This window comes from Cuculus canorus, chromosome 2 (assembly GCF_017976375.1).
Source record: "Cuculus canorus isolate bCucCan1 chromosome 2, bCucCan1.pri, whole genome shotgun sequence".
Lineage (NCBI taxonomy): Eukaryota > Metazoa > Chordata > Aves > Cuculiformes > Cuculidae > Cuculus > Cuculus canorus.
The window spans coordinates 148069285-148090921 of NC_071402.1; the positions used below are offsets into that span (position 1 = coordinate 148069285).

General features: G+C 34.7%; 1 protein-coding gene across 5 annotated transcripts in view; it reads right to left on the reverse strand.

Moving 5' to 3' along the window:
• Positions 1–218: 218 nt before the first annotated feature.
• Positions 219–21637, reverse strand: part of PFKP (phosphofructokinase, platelet) — a 46220-nt gene continuing 24801 nt past the window's right edge. The window contains exons 11-23 of one of the 5 annotated variants that reach the window (XM_054060678.1): positions 21181–21245; positions 20439–20508; positions 18324–18470; positions 17402–17472; positions 16860–16947; positions 15795–15947; positions 9953–10105; positions 6087–6251; positions 4615–4676; positions 3530–3641; positions 2000–2099; positions 1243–1348; positions 219–690 (exon numbers count right to left, since the gene is read on the reverse strand). In XM_054060678.1, coding sequence (XP_053916653.1) covers positions 537–690; positions 1243–1348; positions 2000–2099; positions 3530–3641; positions 4615–4676; positions 6087–6251; positions 9953–10105; positions 15795–15947; positions 16860–16947; positions 17402–17472; positions 18324–18470; positions 20439–20508; positions 21181–21245 — 1446 coding nt within the window. In that variant the 3' untranslated portion in view covers positions 219–536. Of the gene's footprint in view, positions 691–1238; positions 2100–3529; positions 3642–4614; positions 4677–6086; positions 6252–9952; positions 10106–15794; positions 15948–16859; positions 16948–17401; positions 17473–18323; positions 18471–20438; positions 20509–21180; positions 21246–21637 lie in introns of those variants that run through there. The other 4 variants (XM_054060676.1, XM_054060677.1, XR_008448868.1 and 1 more) reach the window with 4 other exon arrangements.

The following is a 21637-nucleotide window of genomic DNA, read 5'->3' on the forward strand; positions in this document are numbered from 1 at the left end:
AGGGAAACAGCTTTCCCAGCTGTGAATATGCCCTGCATGGTTAGTTGCCTTTTTCCCTTCACTGGAGTGTATATTGACATGTATTCCTGTATACTGCAGGAATATTCCTCCAGTTGTTCAAAAGCAGGTGAACACAATTTCTGACACGCCACTCGTGTTGTATGCAACAGTACTTTATTTCACTTCAGATACATTAAGCACATCCTGAAACTCAACACAAAGCTAGCCACCTACACTGATTTTTTGGGTGTAAGTACTCTGAAACAAAGTGCAGCAGATGAGTAACTTACAGAGTGCATAGAACAGTGTTGCACTTAATGTTAAAGGGCAGTACCAGTAAATGGTGCTTATCCATTAGATGCGAGGGTTTGTCTCAAACATAACAAATACAGGACAAATCTGTGTAACATCTGAATGTTTTGTTCCACATAAAGTGCTGGTACAATAATTTAAATGTTACAAAACAAAGCTGTAACGATTCTAAAGCATTGTTACTCACAATGTGCATCTATTACAATAATCTAAATGTGATGTCTTTAGATGGCTCCGGTTTCTGCTTCCTTTGGGCTGTGCATAGCAACATGTTCCAGCTGGCCTGAATCCGAAACGTCATAACTAGTCTTGTACTTGGCCAGGATTTTCATCAGTGGTCGCAGCTTCAGCCACCACTGCTCCTTGGGAATCCTGTGCCTGTGCAAGATGGGCGGTGGGAAAAAAAGATAAGGCAATTTACTTAGCAGCCAAGACAAACGCACAATACAAACAGTAATGGTACACCTTATAAATAGGATCAGGTATTGGCATTTATGATGGGATGTTAATGCTGACCCCAACAGGGGAGAAATAAGGACAGAATACTGAAGGAATGAATAGATTTTCTGGGAGATGTCCTTTATAGGTACGCGCAATACCAAATAGGGCACAAAATTCTGCCCCACTGAACTACACCAGAAGTAAAATAATGTGAGGCATTAGAGCAAAGGAAGTTATTTAAAAGGACAGTGGGGTCTTGGAATTCATAATGAGACATCCAAGTAGGAGGATGGAGAGAAAGCACGAAGGGACTTGTTAGAACGACAAGCGAGGAATCAGAGTAACTGGCCGCATGTAAGCTAAAGACAAAAGTGGAATCAAATGGTTGGCAAAGCTGCGTGTCAGCACTGTGGAGAAGCTGTTGTTCCTTTGATGTGGTGAAAGGAAGCCTGTGTCGAGGTGTTTAATATGTAAGCAGCATATACGTACACGAAGTCTGTTTCATTCTTAAGCTCAGCCACAGGTTGGAAAACAAGGTTGCGTCTACGCATTCCCAGCAAACAAACAGAGTCATCCGTATTGGCAAATACTTTTCCTAAAAAGAATGAAATGTCAGGATCTTTCTTACTTGCACTTGTAAGGGCAAATACCCTTTTTCTGTAATTAAACTGAATAGGGAGGTTACAGTAGCTTAATTCCAATTACTGAATATTCAATGTAATGATTAAACTTCAATTAGTACTTTAATGGGGTTAGGAGATCTTCATTTTTTTTTAGCTTAGCTTTGGAGATTAGCAATGAAAATAAAGTGTAATTAAAACAACAATGACTGAATTTTATCATCCAATTTTAAATTGCATTTTAGTAAATAGTGCTTTACAAAAATTCCCAAAGAAGACATATTACCTTCTTCTGTCTCCCATGTAGCCACCATGAAACAAAAAGGAAGAACAGATGTAACTATATAACCATCAATTCCTTCATGCATGAAAAACTGCAATCACACTAGCATTTCTTATCTTTCTTTAAGAAAACAGCTATCAAGTATTGACCTCACTTGAGGAAATCTTCTTACAGCAGGAAGCACAGGAAGGCCCTACTGAATAATAAAAAGATAATAAAGAGGGAAAGTAGTTTGCTGACTAACAAACTAACAGACATTCAAACATTTGCATAACAGAGTAGCCTTTTATACTGATAGCAAACCAAAGACAGCAACAAGAGAGAGCACCAAACATTTCTGCACCTTTTCGGTAGGTTTCTTTCAGCTTTTTGGAGATCCACTGCATAGCTTTTGCAGAAATTTTTGTCCCAAAGTTTCTATCAAATGGCGAAGGTGCACCACCCTGCGTGAATATATAACTGTGTGTTAACTTAGTCATTTAACCAGTGTCTGTGTCTTTTTCATCAGTTGTCTCTGCTAGTGGCCTGCTCTACTTCTTATTTCCCCACTTAGAAAAACAAACTAACCAAAACCCTCACCACACAAATCAAGCTAAAACATTTAAATTATGTATTAAGCACTTGTAGAATTCTCACTGAATCAATAATACTTTTCTCTTAAATAAATAGAGGGCACCGTTTTCCCTTTCTTCCACCTCCCCTTCATGCTGATCATTAAGCACTGCCCAGCCCTCACCCTGCCACAAGGCAACCTGTCTTCAGCACAATATAAAACAGGAGACTGTTGAAAGAGAGGGGTCAGAGGGAGCCCAAGAAACAGAAGGACAAGGACTGACCAATCTAGGAAAGTCTGGGAAGCAGAGCTCTCTTTTGCAGCGAGGAAGGCCATAATGCCATCTGCATAACATTAGAATGAAACAACTGTGTTGGGACCTCCTAGACTAGTAATCACCTTTTTTTTTTTAGCTGCTTTTATTCCAAGTATTACAGCAGCCTTTGCACAGTTCTGGGAACAGAAGTGCTCTTTTGGTTTGGTTTTTAGACGCTCTATTATATAAAGGCTGACTTATCTGTCCATTTTTAATGCAGCAGATGGGACCAAAACCACACACCAAGTAGTTCCAAACAGTTCCAAACACATTGCTTGGCTAATGCTGGTCTTGACCTTCAAAATAAGCTTTGCTAAATTTTATACAGGAAGTGCCAACCTCAGTGTTGAATGATCTAAAAATATATGAGCAAGGGGAATATACATACTACTTGAAATGCCGAAAAAGGACATTTGTTTCACTATTAATTAGTACTTGAGAAATTTGGCTCTATTTTACGCTGTCCCTCAGTCTTAGTGCTCAATGTAGCCAAATTAGAAATTTACAATTTGCCTACTAACAAGCAGTATAGCGAGATACAGAGATGCAAGGTAGAAAGACCACAAGGATTAGCTCACTACTGTTTCTTCTACAAGAACAAGCCACACGTGCACATTTTCTTAATGAAATCTCATCTCTTCCAGTGCTGGGAAGCCAGATACATTACAGATGAGCAGGTAAGTGTATTCTAAAGATGTATTATGATAATAATAAGATAGCTGTCATAATCTATTAAAAACATATAATTGATCGTTAATATAGACATAAAATGAAGAATAAAAATGAAAATAATTAAAAACCTAATGCTTTTTCCTCCTAAATTTTTAAGGGGGAATTGCAATAAAATATAATGCTAACGAAAAATGTCTGAATTATCTATGAACAAAAATCCACATACTTCTTTTTCTTTAATCCCAAGTCAGACTTTCTTGAAATACTTGAAGAGTGGATGCTCTCTGTTCATGCAAAGTTAAGCTTGTCTGTAATTTTAACGTAATTTTTACCTGTTGCATGTGGCCCAATACATTTTTTCGACAGTCAAACACTCCTTTTCCTTCTTCAGAATACAGCTGGTAAATGAAGTCAGTTGTGTAGTTCTCGTTGCAGTTCTCATTTCTGTCACAATTAAGGCCAGATACAGTCAGCAAATTTACTATTAAGTAGTGGATGTCTTCATAGGTACTGAATAACAAATGTTTCCTCATTTTCTCAATACCAGTATTCACAGCTTAGGATACTTTCATCTAATTACATGCATTCACTTTGATGTAAAATGCTCACAATTTTGAAATCTGCATTACTTTTACTACACTGACATCACTGGCAGGTCACTTGGGATCCACTGTTCAATAAGGTAGTGAAAAATATCATTTTAGGTCTGACAAGCTCATTATGCAGCGGAAAAAATGCATTAAAACAACTTCCAACACCATCATTATGCCCTTTTTATGCCTGGATAATGAATACAATCTTGGACTGTTCCTTACCAATATTGCAAATGTAAGATATATTTTCACCTTATTCATATAACTAGTAGAACTTGAACAAATAGAATTATATCCTCACACAATTTAATGTGGTACTAATTTTTCAGTCCTTCGCTACTTGGCATACTGAAAATAAATGCTCAAGAAAGAGAAGCTACAGCTACTCATGCTGCCTTAGAAGGTACAATTTCAAAACATGATAATCAACATATTTTAAATGTTTTGATTTTTCAAAGATTATTTATTCTTTGTCATCTCCTAAAATCTAAGTAGGATTTTTACAGTAAAAGCCAAACTATATGTGTACACAGTTTTTTCACTATCTTTATTAAGAATCTACAAAAAAAAGACAAAGTCAATGAGAAAATCAGTTGAAAATCAGGTAAAGTTTTAGATTGTAGAGCAACTACATTAACACAGAAAGAAGGAACCTTTGGACTTAAGCATCCAGACAGCTCCCAGACTTGCCTTCTGGAGCTACCACTTACTAAAGGAACAATCAAAGAACACAGATTTAAGTGTCTTTCAAGTGGTCAAACAGCCTACATGGCTGGAAGTGATCAGCATCACTGATGCCATCTATTAAAACTGCTTTTATTTACCTCAGCACTAGACCACGCTGGATGCTGGTTTTCATTTTTTCAGTCAAGTGTTCCACATTAGCCTAGAAACAACAAAAGCATTTTTTAAAAAACATACAGAATTCTAAAACAACTTTAGTGAGACTACATATCCTGACAACTTCTGTAAAGCATTACACATCAAATAGTATGTGCAAGTTATAATAATCAATAGGGTTTTGGAGATCCATGATAATATCCTGTGCATTGGGTAAAAACCAACACCTCCTTCCATATCACAAATAATTGATTTTAAGAGCAACACAAAGTTGGTTTTTTGTATGCTATACTGGTATAGCACCAAGCTGGATAACATCAATATACATAAAAATACAGACATTGCCACAAAAGATTGTATCTTGCCCTTACTCCCAGTCATGCAAAAGTCCTGTCAAGGATACAGTGAGAGGGTGGTGAGGCACTGCAACAGTTCGTTAGTACAAGTTGTGGATCCTCCATCCATGGAAGTGCCCGAGGCCAAGCTGGATAAGTCTTTCTTTGAGCAACCTGATCTAGTGGGAGGTGTCCCTGCCCATGGTAGGGGGGTTGGAACTAGGTGATCTTTAAAGGTCCCTCCCAACCCAAACCATTCTATGATTCTATGTACTGCTGTGCTGGAACTCAAATATATGACATAAAGAGTACAAGCCACTGAGAAATGAGTGGGGAGGAATTACAATTCATTGCATGCCTCTCTTCCTTTCAGGTAATATCTACCCTTTTAGCTTTATATTTGTCCTCAGCACATGAAGGACTTGGATCTGTTGGAGGAGAGCCACAAAGATGATCAGAGAGCTGGAGCACCTCCCCGATGAGGACAGGCTGAGAGAGATGGGGTTGTTCAGCTTAAAGAAGAGAAGGCTCTGGGAAGACCTTATAGACCTTCCAGTACTTAAAGGGGGATACAGAAAAGTTGGGGAGGGGCTCTTTATGAAGGAGTGTAGTGATAGGACAAGGGGGGTAATGGTTTTAAGCTGAAACACGCTCAAGTCCATAGTTGTGGTATCACTGTCAGTATCCAATGAATCTTTCATACTATTCAAATCCTAACACAAACAGCCATCTAATACAACAGAAAAGATATTTCTTTTTTCCCTATTTTTGTTTTTCTTTTAAAACTGCCCAGGTCTGTTCATTTCCATGTAATTTAAATATCAAACCAGAAGAATAAAAATGAAACAATTCACCTAATAATGTTTAATGACTAATAATTTTGTCAGTTAACTGAATTTTGATGCCAAGAATAACTGGTGTAGGTTCTTTTTATATAATATAGCATAAGAACTGGCATTATATCAAAGTGCTATTGACAAACGCATCTTTTAGATACAGTCTAAACATTTGTGCTTTCCATAACATGAACCATCTACCTCAAATATATACATTATGCTATGTATGTACAACAATTTAAAGATTGAGTTAAAAATGAGGAAAACATTTCTAATGCTGCATACCTGGAGCTCTCGGATATCAAACTGTTCTTCAAAGATATAAGCAGCATCAGCTCCTGCCGCAAGGGCACCCATATTAGCCAGATAACCACAATAACCACCCATGGTTTCAATGATGAATACACGACGCTTGGTACCACTGGCCGACTGTTTGATGCGATCGCATGTCTAATCAAAGACAAGATATTGCAAGTTTAATTAAAAAATGTCTGAATTTTTATGGCTTCATATGTCATGCAATTTTATGCCACTTATTGGTAAAAGAATTTATAAAAAATAATGATAAAAATTCCAACATAACATAACACATTTAGCTATAATTACCAAATAAATTAATTCTTATAAATAACACACTGAATACCACAGTCAAACTAAAATGTTTTGCTAAGATAACTTTTTTATTTATTTGCTTTCTGCAAGTACTAAAACAAGAATTAGTTTTGCTTTGTAGATGGAATTAAATGATAGTGTTCTAACAGAGATACAAACAGATATAAAGGAGCTTTTTAATCAGCGCTGGTATGAGTAAGTTTCTCTTCTTTGCTTTAACTCTATTCATTGCTGAAGTGTTTATTTCTTCTTAGTATTGATTTTAAAATTCACTGCACTCACAAACTTAATAAGTTACAGCTTCTTAAACTTAAGTCCTGAGCATGTATTGCCCTCTTGTTTCCTTTCCAATAACGATATCCACATAAATAATTCTTTGAAGCACTACTGGAGCTTTTAAAAAAAAAAAAAAGTTTGGGTTTTTTTTCAATTAATAGGTACATACTTACTATAAAAAGACTGCAACCTTCACTTGCATCTTACTCTGACCAGGATAAGAAATGTTCTATACAAAGAGATCTGTTGCTTACATGCCACCAGTTAACACCAATATTTATTAGAGCTGCCTAAGAAACTTAGGAAATAACAGAGAATCTTCACTGTGGAAGGTCTAGGAAACTTAGGAAAACATAGAAACCTAGGAATTATGTTATTATTGATCTCCAGGTTTTAAACAGTATTAAAAAATAATATTCAAAAAGCTATTTTACAAACTCTGATTTCTTAGAATGAGTTTTTCTACCCTTTGAAGTTATTTTAAAGCCATCAGATAATGTATCATTGTAGATACATAGATAGGAATTAAAAAAAAAAAATAGGTTTTAAAAATAAATAGGTTATACCAGACTTGGTAACAAGAAGAATTTTTTAAAACTGATGTGCTGTCTCTACACCCTGTTCAGGAAAAATGAGAAATAAAAGTACGCAGGAAGTTTGTAATCTTGAAACTTGAATTATGATAATGTTAAAAAAATCCCTATGCCTTACTGATTTTCTGAATGAGTAACTGCAGATGCGGTAATATTTAAAGTATTTCTGTTTCACAGACATTTACAACCAGAACTTTCATTCAGCTCATTGAAAATAATACTTCAAGCTGAAATTAAGATTGTGAGCAATATGGTCTTTAAAAATATACCTAACAGATCACAGACTATATAATGAATTGAAATGTGAGAACTTAAAATAATAAAAGACTACTACTTCTAACATAATAAGGTTTAATTAATCAAAGAACTAAAAACAGTGTATGCATTTTTTAGGGTCAGCTACCAAAAGTCATATCTAATTTAAATGTGCATGTTATGCGTACATACACATGCAGACATATATACACACACACAAGCACAAAATTCACAGAAATTTATTCAGAATATGGATGGACATTCTGTTACCCTAAGCAGGAAGTATCCCTGTAACAAAGTACACCATGAAAGCCCACACTGAAATTCACCAGTTTTCCACAAAGACACTTTCTTTTACCTGTCTTGGACTTTTACAATGTTCTCAAGCACTTAACTTTCCCCTTCTAGATGTGTTTTCAAAGGAATTTCTGCACAGCACTGGCATATGTAAACAGTTACAAATTCATTAAAATCCTCATTACTTTTATTAGGGGAAGATGTGGCACTGAATTTTAACTCATTTTAAAAAAGCTGCCCAGAACTGGACAGATACCATGCGCTTAGCTTACAATATAAAAAAAATCTTGGCTTTAGACACTGAAGAAAAATACACATGCAAAGATCTCCTTCATTCTGAATGACATGGAAGATCTGTAAATGCCAAGCTTCCTAAAAAAGTTTTCCAGCTGTTAGTAGAATGAGATTTTCTGCCTTTTGAGTAGCTTTAAGTAATGGTGTAAATCATTAGTTACTTTCAGGATTACACTCTTCAGATGTATTTAGGAGGTTTTCTATTCTGAACTACACAGGAGACATAGTAGAAACTTGCCACTATTCTTGCTCTCTCAGAATGACTGTGACAGAAATACCCAAATACAAAGGCGGCACAGACAGACTTTAAAGAATCATTAATTCACATACTACTCCATAGGCAAAGTAAGCAAAAGCTCAAATGCCCGATACAGGTTTCAGAAGTTTTAGGCATAGAGACATGGTGACTCTTTTTGGAGTACTCTTTGGAATTCCATTGCTACCTGAGCTTTCATATGAACTAAGCAAGCTTTATGAAAAATCTCACATTCAGAACTTCACAAAAGCAACAGTGCTCTATTTTTAGCATAAGCTAATTATTCTAACAATAATTAAATTCAATACCTACAACCATTTTATTTTTTACTGAGACCATTACTGTAAACTGTACAAAATGCAATTAATTTTAATAATAAAAATAGTGAAATAAAAGGAAGCAGCAATAGATACATTCATTTTTTTCTCATTGTGTTTTCATGTTTTCACTAGTACGGGTGCACCAGTATTAGAAATGGTAACAGTCATAATTAGCAGACTTAGCCCAACACTTATCAAAGTAGGTAAGGGGGAAGGTAATGGAGTAGTAAAAGTACCTGTGTCCTGCCTATGAATGTATGGCTACGATTTACTCACTCTACATCTTAGGTCATCTTCACCTCAGGGATGCTGTATTGCATCTCCCAGAGACCAAGATATACCATATTTTGACACAGCCCTTCAATTATTTACTGTGGCTTTTTCACTCTATATAAATAAATAACACTGTATCAACCATGCAAAAAAGCCTGCATTTCTCAAACCCCTGCATTCATATTCTGACTTTCTTGGTCAATTACTTCATAGTTAAGTACATGTATTAATAATGAGGGGTTAGATAAAACCCTGAGCTGTTCAAGGGTTACTTATTTGCTTGCATGAGATCTCAACTCAGTTCCTTTTGCTGCACCTACAACAGACTCAACAGGACAGTAAGGAACCTGGAGCTCATATAACAATTGTACCCAAGGAAAAAGCCATGGCAGACAACCTAGAAAACTGATTGTTCTGACGGAAATGGAAAAACTCAATTCATATGAAGTTGTGGGCTGACACTGTTTAGTTAGCATCAGTGACAGACTTAACTGCTTATACTACGCATACATATATGTTAATCCTAATGCAGTCTGTAGGATTATTCATGTGTTTAGGGTTAACTATGTACTTAAAACCCTCTACTGCACTGAGCTCAGTCATTATCCCACGCAATAAATGTGGCATTTATTTATGAAACATGTGCTTTCTTCTTTCAGGTAAGTAATGCTGAGGCGCTACATAAGATAAATAAAATCAAAGCAAGCAAAGTATTTTATTCTCAGTAAAAGGAGATGTCCTGAGCACTAATACAGCAGTTTTGGATAACAAAAACAGAGTTCCCAAGAGCTAAATGTCCAACATAACTTATTTTCATCTGGTTAATCTTTAATCAGTCTTGGAAAATGTTTAACTATGAAACATAAAAACCCATAATAAATGAATTATTTTAGAAAACTAAACATTTCAAGGTCTTTAGGTATCCTTATCTTATGCATTTTATCATCTTAACTTTTAAAATATATGCAGTCTTACCTCCACAATAGCATTCAAGGCAGTGTCAGCACCAATGCTAAAGTCTGTGCCTGGCACATTGTTGCTAATAGTAGCAGGCAACACACAGATAGGTACGCAAAACTCCTCAAAGCGGGACCGTGCCTCGTGTAGCTGCAGACAACTTTCATAGGCCTGAAGCAGTGGTACAAGTATGAGTGATACATTCCTTGTCTTGGGATTGCTCTGCTAACGGCTCCTTGCATGTGATGGTAAATTTGGCTGCCCTCTGGCCCAAGTAAATACAATTGGTGAGATTGTTTGCAGGGGCATATCCTGTACATACCACAACAGTGCACTGGGGTTGCATTGGCACAATGCTCTTTGAAGAAGTGCAGAAGATTAGTGCAAGTTAATAGAGAGTGAAGTGTGCACAGCACAGAGGTCTGCAGCAGTTGGACAGAAAAGGACAGCATAAAGGTAGACTAGAAACCATGCCGTAAGAAACCACTTAAACAGCAAAGTTCAATACATGTTAAGGAGTTTAAAAAGTTAACTAGTAGAACACCTACAACTTGAAGGAAATGCTTAAAGAAAGCTGCTTTTTAAAAACTATGTTATCCTATAAAGTCAAGACACGCATCTATTTCCACCAAGAAAAAAAGAAGAAAAAGGTTTGCCTATACCTTCCAAGATTCTATCAACATCACATCTGCCTCTACAAACACAGACTGGACATTGGCCCAGAATAATCCAGGAACATGTGCACACAGATGAGTTAAAGTTTGCAAGTATAGCTCAAATTTTCTTTGAAAAGCAACTGTAGGTCTTTGGGAAGATTCCACACACTATAAATAAGTCATCATGTGAAAAGGATTAGGTGTTCCTCATAGATGTTAAAACAATATGTAAAAGTTAAGATTGTACTGCCGTTTTAGGTCAGTAAACATATTTTTTCAGTTACATTATTCCAGTTCTTCCTAAACTAATCAGCATCTCTCACGTTGTGTGGCAATTCTTCAAGCTGCCTATGTAATGACTCTCAAGAAGAAAGCCTGATTATATAGTGCGCTACATTTTACTTGATTTCCTCCCAGAAAAGACTGGTGTTCACAGAAGTCTCATCTTTTTGATCTCTGAAATCAGTTCAGAGAAGCAAACTATTGCAGATCAAATTATTAGATTGCTATCAAGCTATCACCACAAATATGTATACAGTGACTGATTTAAGTAATAGCTTAGGAGAAAGTGATAGGGGGAAAAAAATTCACCTGCCAGAGTTCTGCTGTCCAAATTTCTCTCCTAGATCAAGCAGATCCTGTTCAGTGACAGGACAGGAAATATGGCAGTAGGTGCATAAGTGCAAACTGACTTCCTCAAGTTTATCTCTAGTTATCTATTTTGTAAGTGAAATTTTCATTTCAGCTCAGCGCCAATATTCATTTCCAGTTGAACAACATAGTCTAAAAGATTGCACTTTCAGACCTGCAGCTCTGAGAAGCAGCATAGCTGGAAGGGATTTTTTTTTTTTATTTATTTTTCACATGGATGAGACTTCACTGAGAAAACTCCAGTAACTGCCTAGCTTGACTCAGCTCTGTCAGGCTGCTTTGAATTTTAATTTCTACTGCAAAATAAAGATGTATGCTGAGTCTCAGTGGTAAAACGACGTGACTTGCTGGAGACCTGCAAAACATGAGTTTCTCTAAAATGTTTTATATTGATACTTTTGGGAAACCAAGCTGAAGGGAGATTCAGAGCAATAACTAACATAATTGGTTAGTCTGCATTTATGATATGTTAAGATGAAGTTAAGATATGTTTTACTTGCATTAAATATTGTCATTTTATTTGATGCAAGTCATTGCAGCAAACATATCCAAAGACTGTACCTTCACCAAGCATGAGCATTAGATGATTATATGCAACATCTTTGCATTACTGTAGAAACATATGAAAATTCTTTCAATGAAGGGTAAACAAGGGGCTGGTGGTTTTAAGAACTGGTTTATGCTTTTTATTAAAAAAGTACTACAGTAAGATCATAAGGATACTACACCTACGTCAACAAAGTGGTTTAATCATTTCACAGACTTTCATTATATTTGTGCTATCAACAAGGGTATTGCCATAAAAGCTTTGTAAAAATACATGCAGTCAAGCAAAGATTGTGCTTTGTTGACTTTATGTTGATCTAAAAACAAATGGTCATTGAAAGGGATGGATTTATTGCCCTAGCTCCACATTCATGTGTTGCTGAACCGAACTGGATACTATAATTGGTTAGGTAGGTTGGCCAGACTAATTTTCAGCTTCCTAGTTCAGACTAATGTAGAGCCTTATATGCTAGTACCAGCACTGGGAGAGTACAGGAGTCTGTTTTTCAAGGAAACTACACGGAGATCGCATTATGGTAATCTGAATCTCACTCCTTATCAAGAAAGGGGTTTTTTGTGGCTGTTTGCTACTCTTTTTCTCATTAAATCAATTGATCAACCTGTATGATGAAAGGAAATCATCAACCTTTGATGAAAGGAAATGGCAGATTCTCAAAAAAATACTATAGAGAGATCCACCACCTTCCTTTTTCAGGTTCTATTTTTCTCTGTCTCTAGCTGATACCTTTTCTTTTTATTTCCCATTTACTTCTGTATCTCCTAAATTAAAAGAATAATCTTCCATATCTTGTTGTGTTTTATTCTTCTTTCATCCAGGTTCCTCTAGCCCACCAAGTAGGCTTTGTTTTCAAATTAAACTTTCCATGGTCTGTAGTTGAAAGGGTCTTTCTATTCATTCTGCTTAATTACAGAGTAGTTTTCTGCTTTTTAGTTCCACCTGCAAAGTGTATTTCTAATGCCTCTTTTTGCTATTCAGTAAACCAACTTTCATTTAAAAAGAAATTTCTGTCCTTCATGGTTATATATGAAAAAAATTAACACTTCTTTGTTGTCACATTTCAGAGGTCTGCTGTCTGAAGTAACATTATATTAATGTCACTGCATTAGCAACATGAAGCTGAGAATACAGGTATTTTTATGATGGTAGTTATCTTACTGATGCCTCTTTTCAAAGACTATTCAAAGTCCATGTTCTCATCCTGCAATGCTAAAGCATTTATATTGTATATGGATATACAAGCCCTTCAGCATACACTTTTTCACCTCCAGCATTCCCCAGGTATTTTATATTATGGAGCTTTCATTTACAATTGTTTTCACTAATATTCTGAAAACTGAAGTGAAAAATATAGCATAAGATGAATTTAAAACACCTCAAAAAAAAACCCCCAAATTCTATTATTCAATTGATTCAAGTCTCTGTTTTAAAACAGAAATGCAAAAGTGGAGCATTTCAACAGGCTTATAGAATCTATTATAGCATCTAAATTCCAGTTATTGTGAAATGTACCATCCACGATCTGTGACTTGAGGAAAAGCACACTGTTACTTAATTTCTCATTCATAAGTTATGTATCTGTTTGCCTGGTTTGTATTTCTTTTTTTAAAGGTAGCATCTTAACACATTTTATCTGCAAATATCTCAAGGTATCATTTACATGCCTTGACAAGATTCAAACCACCTAACATTGACAAGTGTCTAGTAATGTCAGTAACGAATACTAACAAGACCTCATTACACAGCAGATATGTACTCACCTTACTAAAAGTTGTCAAGAACATAGAAGAGCAATACCACAGACAAACTAAGTGTGATGACATTTTGGTGTTCATAATAGGTACTAATATGAGAGCACCGAAAACTATGATGCATTTATTCACCTAATAGTGACAACAGGAATAAAAATGCTATAAAATAGACATGACGGACATTCACGTCCATTTGCTACTTTTGTTTATCACAGTCAATTGTATGACTTGCATTGAGTCTATCAATCAGTCACATTTCATAGAAGGCTTCATCACTATTGAAATTGATCTGAACATACAGCACAGGAATGAAAGGATACAGTTTCCTTTATCAGTTTTAGTGAATCACGTTCAAACAATCAGAGCAGAAAACTGAAAAGATACCAATAAGAAATGTTCTCCCAACACAAAAGTCTGTTCCTTTGCAAAAAAAGAAAAAACCTTAATGTTTCGTTGGATTGATTCTAAATCTTGCAAAGCCATTACATTTCATATTTATTTCAGAGAAAAATCAAGACAAAACCAAGACAAAAGAAATTAGTAAAAAAAAATATCAGTTTGAAAATTTTTCAGCTACTGCATTGAAAGTAGGGAGATACTTTTTATTATCTAAAGAAGGAGAATGATATCTAGAAGCCTAACTATAAACCAAAACTCAAAAACAACCAAAAAACTGTCTGATTCCAATACATCCCATTTTACATGAAATAACCTATAAAAAGAAGCCAGTTAGGTAAACAAAGCTTAAGAAGAAAAGAAAAGGAAAGAGGAAAGAAAGAAGGTGTTATGCACAATCATTTTACTCACCTTAATTTGTGACCAATCATTTTGGAGAGATATTTTTATTTACCAGAACTGGAAACATCAACATTTATTACCTAAGTTTTCTACAAAGAATACATTCAAGATATATTTCAGTTAGCTTAGTCTTGTTCAAGGCACTAGTTAAGGAAACTGAGGGGTTTATTTTTACTGAAGACAGAAATATTTATATTGACATGTTAAAAACCAAAAACAATAAAGGTGAAAATTATGTTAGTACTCTTCAAGTTGACAGCATTTGAGGAATCTTTCAAAATTCTGAAAATAATATAATTATTAAAATCTTCAAATATATTTAAGTGACAGAAGAACTGGTATTTCATTTTCAAAAGCAAATTGAAATTCTTTCCCCACTTTACATGAGCAAGATGCTTGTTATTTTCACTTTTTAAAAGTGAGCTCAATATGTACAATCAGTTAAAAAATTCTATATTCTGGCTCCAGTATGGCTGGAGACAGAAATCAGAAAGCAGAACTTGTAATATAATATGGTAACTCATTGTTACTCAGCAAGCTCGTTATGAAATAATCCTGTTTCTTCTTTGTAAGTGAAAATGTGAATATAGTTTCAAAGCCAAATGTGTTATTAAGTCTTTGCTGCATTTTAAACTAAGTACATTGCAGCTGTATCTGCAATACATACGTGTCCACAGATTATGTTGAAAAAAAAATGAAATTAGTTTAATTGTTGCTGTTATTCTATTACAGACAAAAATTATATCAGAATATATAGAAACATAATTACTCCTATTGGAAGTATGATGGATTAATGCTTCTTAAGTGATTCAGATGAACTGTAAATGTATGTGCCTGAAAATTTCATATGTGAAAATTTCATATAGATGGTGTTTGACAATGTTCCTTCTATCCAACTGAGCTTAGTATTAATCAAACAATTTTTAATTTACATCATATTACTGGATTTTATTTTAATAACTCTTTCATAATATGCTTCAAAACTTTTTTAACTCTTTTTATTAGTAGACTACATGTAATACCTATTATTAGATCATTATGGATCCTTTATTAGGGAAATACGGATTCTTAATTAGAGAAATAAAGATGTTATGTAGATAAACAAGGATCTCCAAAGGGAAGAAAATTCACTCAGCATTTTTTACAGTTGAGTATACTGATACTTTACGTATAATAGGGATTTTTTTCTCTACATTTTATCAAATGACCATCAAGTCTCAGCTTTAGGTTTCTTTTTTTCCAGATACAATAGATATATAGATATAGATATATTTTGGGATCCTAAACCTCTTATTTAAATAAGTATCATGAATATGGCTGTATCAAGTAACCATACAGTTTCAAAGTTCTGGTCCATAAAAATATCCAGTTCTAGCCAATCTAGTCACTTTTCACCAGAACTGCTTTGTTAGTAAGCGCACACACCAGAGTAGACTTACATCAGTTATAGTGTTCAGAGCAGTATCTGCACCAATGCTGAAATCTGAACCCGGTACATTGTTGGATACAGTTGCGGGAACCATAACCATTGGGACACAGAATTCGTCATATTTCTCTCGGGCAGCTGACAATTCCAGAAGTCCAAGGTACGCCTGTTGGGCACAGGCATTGGGTGGAAAATTAGGATGAATAAAATAAAGGTAAAGTTGGAGTAATAAAATGGGAAGGGCCACAAGGGGAGCCATTTCTACCACAGCACACTTCAGCAAGTCAAAGCACTAAAATCTAATACACACATAAAAAAAAAGCAAGTATTAAAACCAGGTATATATTTGAAAAGAAACAATAATTGGAACATTGATTTTCAAGGGAACATAGAACTTAGACATAAAAAATTGCTTTGTACAACACAAACATACTGAAAAATTCAGCTACTGCTATTCCTCATTTAAAATTTGAATATTCCTGAAGTAGGGCCATCTAACAGCTTGGAAAAGTGTATGATTCATTCCTTATCAAAAAGCATTAATAATGTTCTTCTCTAGGAAGAGCTGGTGAAGTACTTTCCGAATCAAGATCGCAAAAACTTACTATTTTGTTAAAATAAAATGGACATGAAATATCAAAAAAAAAGAGAATACTTTTCTAATTGCAAATTTCGAAATGCAGTATGCGAAAGTAATTAAAATAAGGGACTACAGTGTAATTACTACTAAAGGTCAAGAACTTCTGGAAGTATATTCAAAGTATTGACAGGGTATAGACTGGAATTTGCACTACTGAGGTTATTAACATTTATTTTTCTTCAATACAAAATATCGTCATTCTATCTCGCCTTATTTATTTAGCATACCCCATTTTGCAGTTACTAATCACAGTCTTGAATGTCAACGTTGCACAGAATCAGTGATTGAGAGTACTGATCCTAAACGCTGTTTGTGTTGTATATCACATACAGTTATGAACAATGCACTTTACATGAAGAAGGGGTTAGAACTAAAATCCTCTATTCCTTTTGTCAGGAATTCTACTCTACTTAAACATAATTAGACATTTCAGTGTACCTCAAATCCACCAATAACCATAAGGGCATTAATGTTGTTAGTGCGCATCTGGTCAGCAATCTTCTCCAAATATTTTGCAGGAAGAGTCCTAAGAAGTTTTAAACCAAAAGAAAAATAAAAACAATGTACAGACTCTGCAGCAATAAGAACTAATTACTAAGCTGAAACAATAAACTGACTAGGTAATGCAATACTTTTTGCTTTACATATTTATCCATATAAATAATTCTTCCTAACAGCTAGTGAAGAATCATGTCAACTGTAAAGAAACTTCAGGTTCACAATCCTCCTAAGTGTAAGGACCCTAGGAAATTTTTAAGTTGAGGTCTCAACTCCCAATTTTATTCTCTCTTCAGAGCTGGTACAATACTATAAAGATACCAAAGCCTGAATGTAAGAACGTAACAATGTAAAATTAAAAACTAAAAAATCTGGACTTAAAACATTACAAACATTAAAACAAGGAAAAGAGTATGGAATCATACAGTGATTATGTAAAATACTAAAATTCATCATATCATTTGGCAAAATATTAACGTTACCGTTTTGTACCAAGAATTGATCCTCCTTGACCAGTCCAGCCACCAACATCACCCCAGCTGATTTCCTTTATCTTTGAATAAAAGAAAAAAGTAAATTCTGTTAAGTAATCATCCAATTACTTCTCTCGACATGCAGCAATCACCAGATGCTACTTCACGCATAGCTGTTGGAACAAGCTGTTGGGCACGGACAGGCAAAGGAAGAAAACAGCATCAAGAAGTTAACTTAATTTCTCTTGAATTCTTACAAATCCATTTCCATCCTATTTGTCCTTTCTTCCTCCAGATCATGATGAACCCTGCCTCCTTCTTTTCTATCATGCTCCTATTTTCACACCCACTTCTCTTGAAGGTCAAACACTAAAATCTAAAACTAGGTCTTTGAAGTTAGTTTTGGGATCTGTGGCTCTAGTTAGGCATAAAAATCGAAGTCTTGCATGCATATTCTCCTCAGTGGACTAACTGATACCAACATTTAAAACGGGAACTTAAGAATCTAACTCACCTGGGGGGAAATAAAAAAAGCTTCCTGCCTCAATAAGCACTACTGCAAAGTCTCTTATAGCAAAGGAACACTGATGCAATGACTCACTGCACAATATCAGCAATTCCTCTGTTATTCTGTGGAAAACTTACCATATGCTAAACATTGACCAAAATTTGAAGGTAGGATTCATCTGAACTAAATTTTGTAGCTCTGCAGCATGTGATAGGCAATACCCAAGATAAATCAATCTATAGACTTGAATAATTGAAAAATACAGTTACAATTTTGATTGTATGTATCTTTATGGAATAGAAGAACTTACAGAATCAGTTCCTACAGCAGTTATGACAGAACACACCTTCTAAGAACATAAACAGAGGTAGTGGTGTGGGATGGGGTACACAATGCTATGTAATCCACACATGTAATACTGACCTTCCCTCTAGCAAAACCTTCAAATCCATCAATGACAGCAAACATTTTATGGCCTTCAGTTATGCCAACTCTCACTGCAGCTCTCACTGCAGCATTCATTCCAGCTGCAGGGGCGCCAACATTTAAAACTGCCACATTAAAATTAGTCTGCAAGAGAAAAATTAAGATTTAATAAGCACTTTAATATCTATACAGCAGTTCATTTGTCCATCATACACAGTTGCTAAACATTAGAATGTAGGAAAGGAAATTTCAAAGGCCCTAAAACTATCCAAAATTTAAAGTTGACCAGAAGACACATGCACTTATTTCCCCATTCGCAGAAAATTACACAGAAAAAAAATATATATTTTTAAACAAGACTATCACATTTGCCTTTGGTTTGCAGGTTAAGTAGTTCAGATCTTTATATTCTAGCTCAGCTAGCTTCAAGAAAAATAAATATCCGGCATTATTCAACCAGTTTCATACTAACAATGCAGTAGTTTACTGCAAAAACACACAGAATAGCCAGAAAAGCATAGGAACTGATTCTAGCACCATAGTAGTTAGGTGCGTAACTTTGGTACCACAGAAAGCAGAAGAGACAACTTTTAAATAAATTATCAGCCAGGTTTGTAGAGCAGCTGACAATATTGTAGGAAACAGGAACATTCACCATCTTTTACAGTACAATACATCTTCAGATTATGGCAGTTTTTAAAGCATTTCCTAACAACTCAAAGTAATAGTGCTTGTATACAGTGTCTCCCCAAGTTTAATGAGTATGCCAGCTAAGCGTCTAATATATTCAAATAGAGAAGTGTGAGGCAGCAAATATATACATACATATATATATAATTTAAACCACAGGCATTGTAAAAGAGACGGCTCTATTTAAAACATAACATGAAAAAATAAATATTCTGGTATATAAATATGTATTCCATACCTATGCATATAGTTCTGATTTATATTGTTTAATTATAAATTGTACTCTAAATAAAGCAATTACACCTAAATGGATGAGAGTATTACAGGCTGAACAATGCAAGTCGCAAAAAAAAAAAAAAAAAAAAAAAAAAAATCATCACACCATCTAGCTACAAAACACTATTAAAAACTTCTGTCTTGTTACAATAGACCCAACTGTAAAACCAAAACAATTTTCAATTTAAGAACACCTTTTTCCACAGAATTACTATTTTATACCCAGAAATTCAATATCATTCAGATCATGGATTCCTTCCCAGAGGAATCTTCTTTTCCAAGACACATTAAACAGTGATTTTTGTCAACTAAAATGACTAGTTGTAATTATGGTACTTGCTGTTTGCTATATTTCTGGACAGATGTCAGCTATTTAAATGAACTTTTCCTACCTTCTATGCAATTTTTCTCCTTAATAATATTCAGAAGATACTATTCATCAGTTTTCAAATGTTTAATGGGAATAAAAAATATTTTAATAAAAAAATAAAAAAAAAACAGTGACATAATCATGCAAATAAGCTAACAAATCGTCAGAAACCACACCTATACAAGCAAATAACTAGTGAGGTAACATAGTCACCACCTATGATCAAAACCAGAATTATTCAGTAAAAACTTATCTGACATTTAATTGCACACAGTATTTAGTGTACTTTCTAATAAATCCCAATTTCCACTTATACACACCTTACAACCTACAAAGAAAAGAATTAAATGTTGACTGCTGTATTATGTCTAATTATGTATTAGACTTATTATGCACAGTGACTTATTAGATCAGCTAAATATGATACTTCTGTCTTCACTATTTCATTTTATGAACTCCTCGACATACCCCTGTTTCTGAGTAGTTTAGCCCTTCTAAATGACCAGACATATATCCAAAGCAGAAAGAAAACGGTTAGCAGGAAATTTCCTACTTAGGATCACTTTAACAAAATGCTGCTTATTATTAGAATAAAGTTGTGCGTTGCAAGCATCTTTCTGCCACTATAATGCTTAACTAATTTTACAAAATATCCTATTTTATTAAGTACTTATTAAGTATTAAGGCATGATGAGGGAGAGAGAAGAAGAAAAATGCTGCTTGGTGAGATATCCCAAAAGATATCCCAAAAGCAGACATGCATTGCACGCTCTTACCTTTGGAAGCTCAGCATCTGGTTTTTTGTGTGACAATAATTTGTAGGTGTTGAGGTTGTTTTCAAAGCTCCTAATTAAATAAGATAAATAAGACAAATAAAATAACAAATTTTCCAACTCTTTTTAAAGAAACACTTCAATGTTTCAGAAACACGTACGCAGTATTTTGATGAAAGTTATTACAAAAGCAAAAGACAAAAACTGGAAATGAGAGAACACTGGAAAATACTAAATCCTGTAAGACAATAGTGGGAAAACATAAAATACCTATATCGCTGGCAAGTGAGTTTTATAGACTGGTGATAAAGCACATTATTATGAAATGACTTGAAATGGAAAATGCCCTGTTGAAACGTAAAAGTGCAGAATGTTTCCTCCAACATCACTGTTGGAAAACAACCAGCTACTTACCAGGCCACAGGACTGGCCTCAAAATCTTGAATAAACAAACATGGTTTCTACCAGTGAGCTCATACAACACAGCAGCTCTTTTCTTTGACTACTTATCCTAATATCAGTCACTAGTGTGACAGAGTACTTAACTAGAGTTTTCTTTGTTCTGCATGTTATGTAGATAAGTTCTATTTAAGCAACTGTTCTTCTGTCACTTGTATTACTCTCAAATACATAAAATCATAAGGATATGATAAATTATCTAAAATAAAATGTGAAGCACCAGCAGAATAGCAAAGCAATTCAGCTTTTCTAGAACAAATAAACTGATACAAGTCATCGGACATACCTTCCGCGAAGCCTCACAGCCTCAAGAAATCTTCCCTCATCCATGGCTTTCTGGACTTCTTGAGTCTTAAAAAAATAAGCCGATTACTCGATGTGTTTAAACGCAGGAAGTTTACTATTTAAAATATTCCAGTAAATACGTCATTCTGAAATAGCTTTCAAAAGCGAAAAAAGAAATACTGATATTTCATTAAATACGAGCTACCTCTTATCATAGCATAAATTACAGTGGACAGGAGAAAACCAAAGTAGAAATGGCCACCTAAAGCCTTGCTGCAGAAAAAAAAAATATCAAAAAATCAATATATCTATATTACATTTTCTTTTTTCAGTTTAAGCTGAACAGCTTTAACTGCAGACTCCTGACTGTTATGTACGATATGTAAATGGACACAAGCATCTGAGGAATTTGCTGTAGCAATAAAAATAGAAGATCCAAGATGAAATTTTTAAACTAA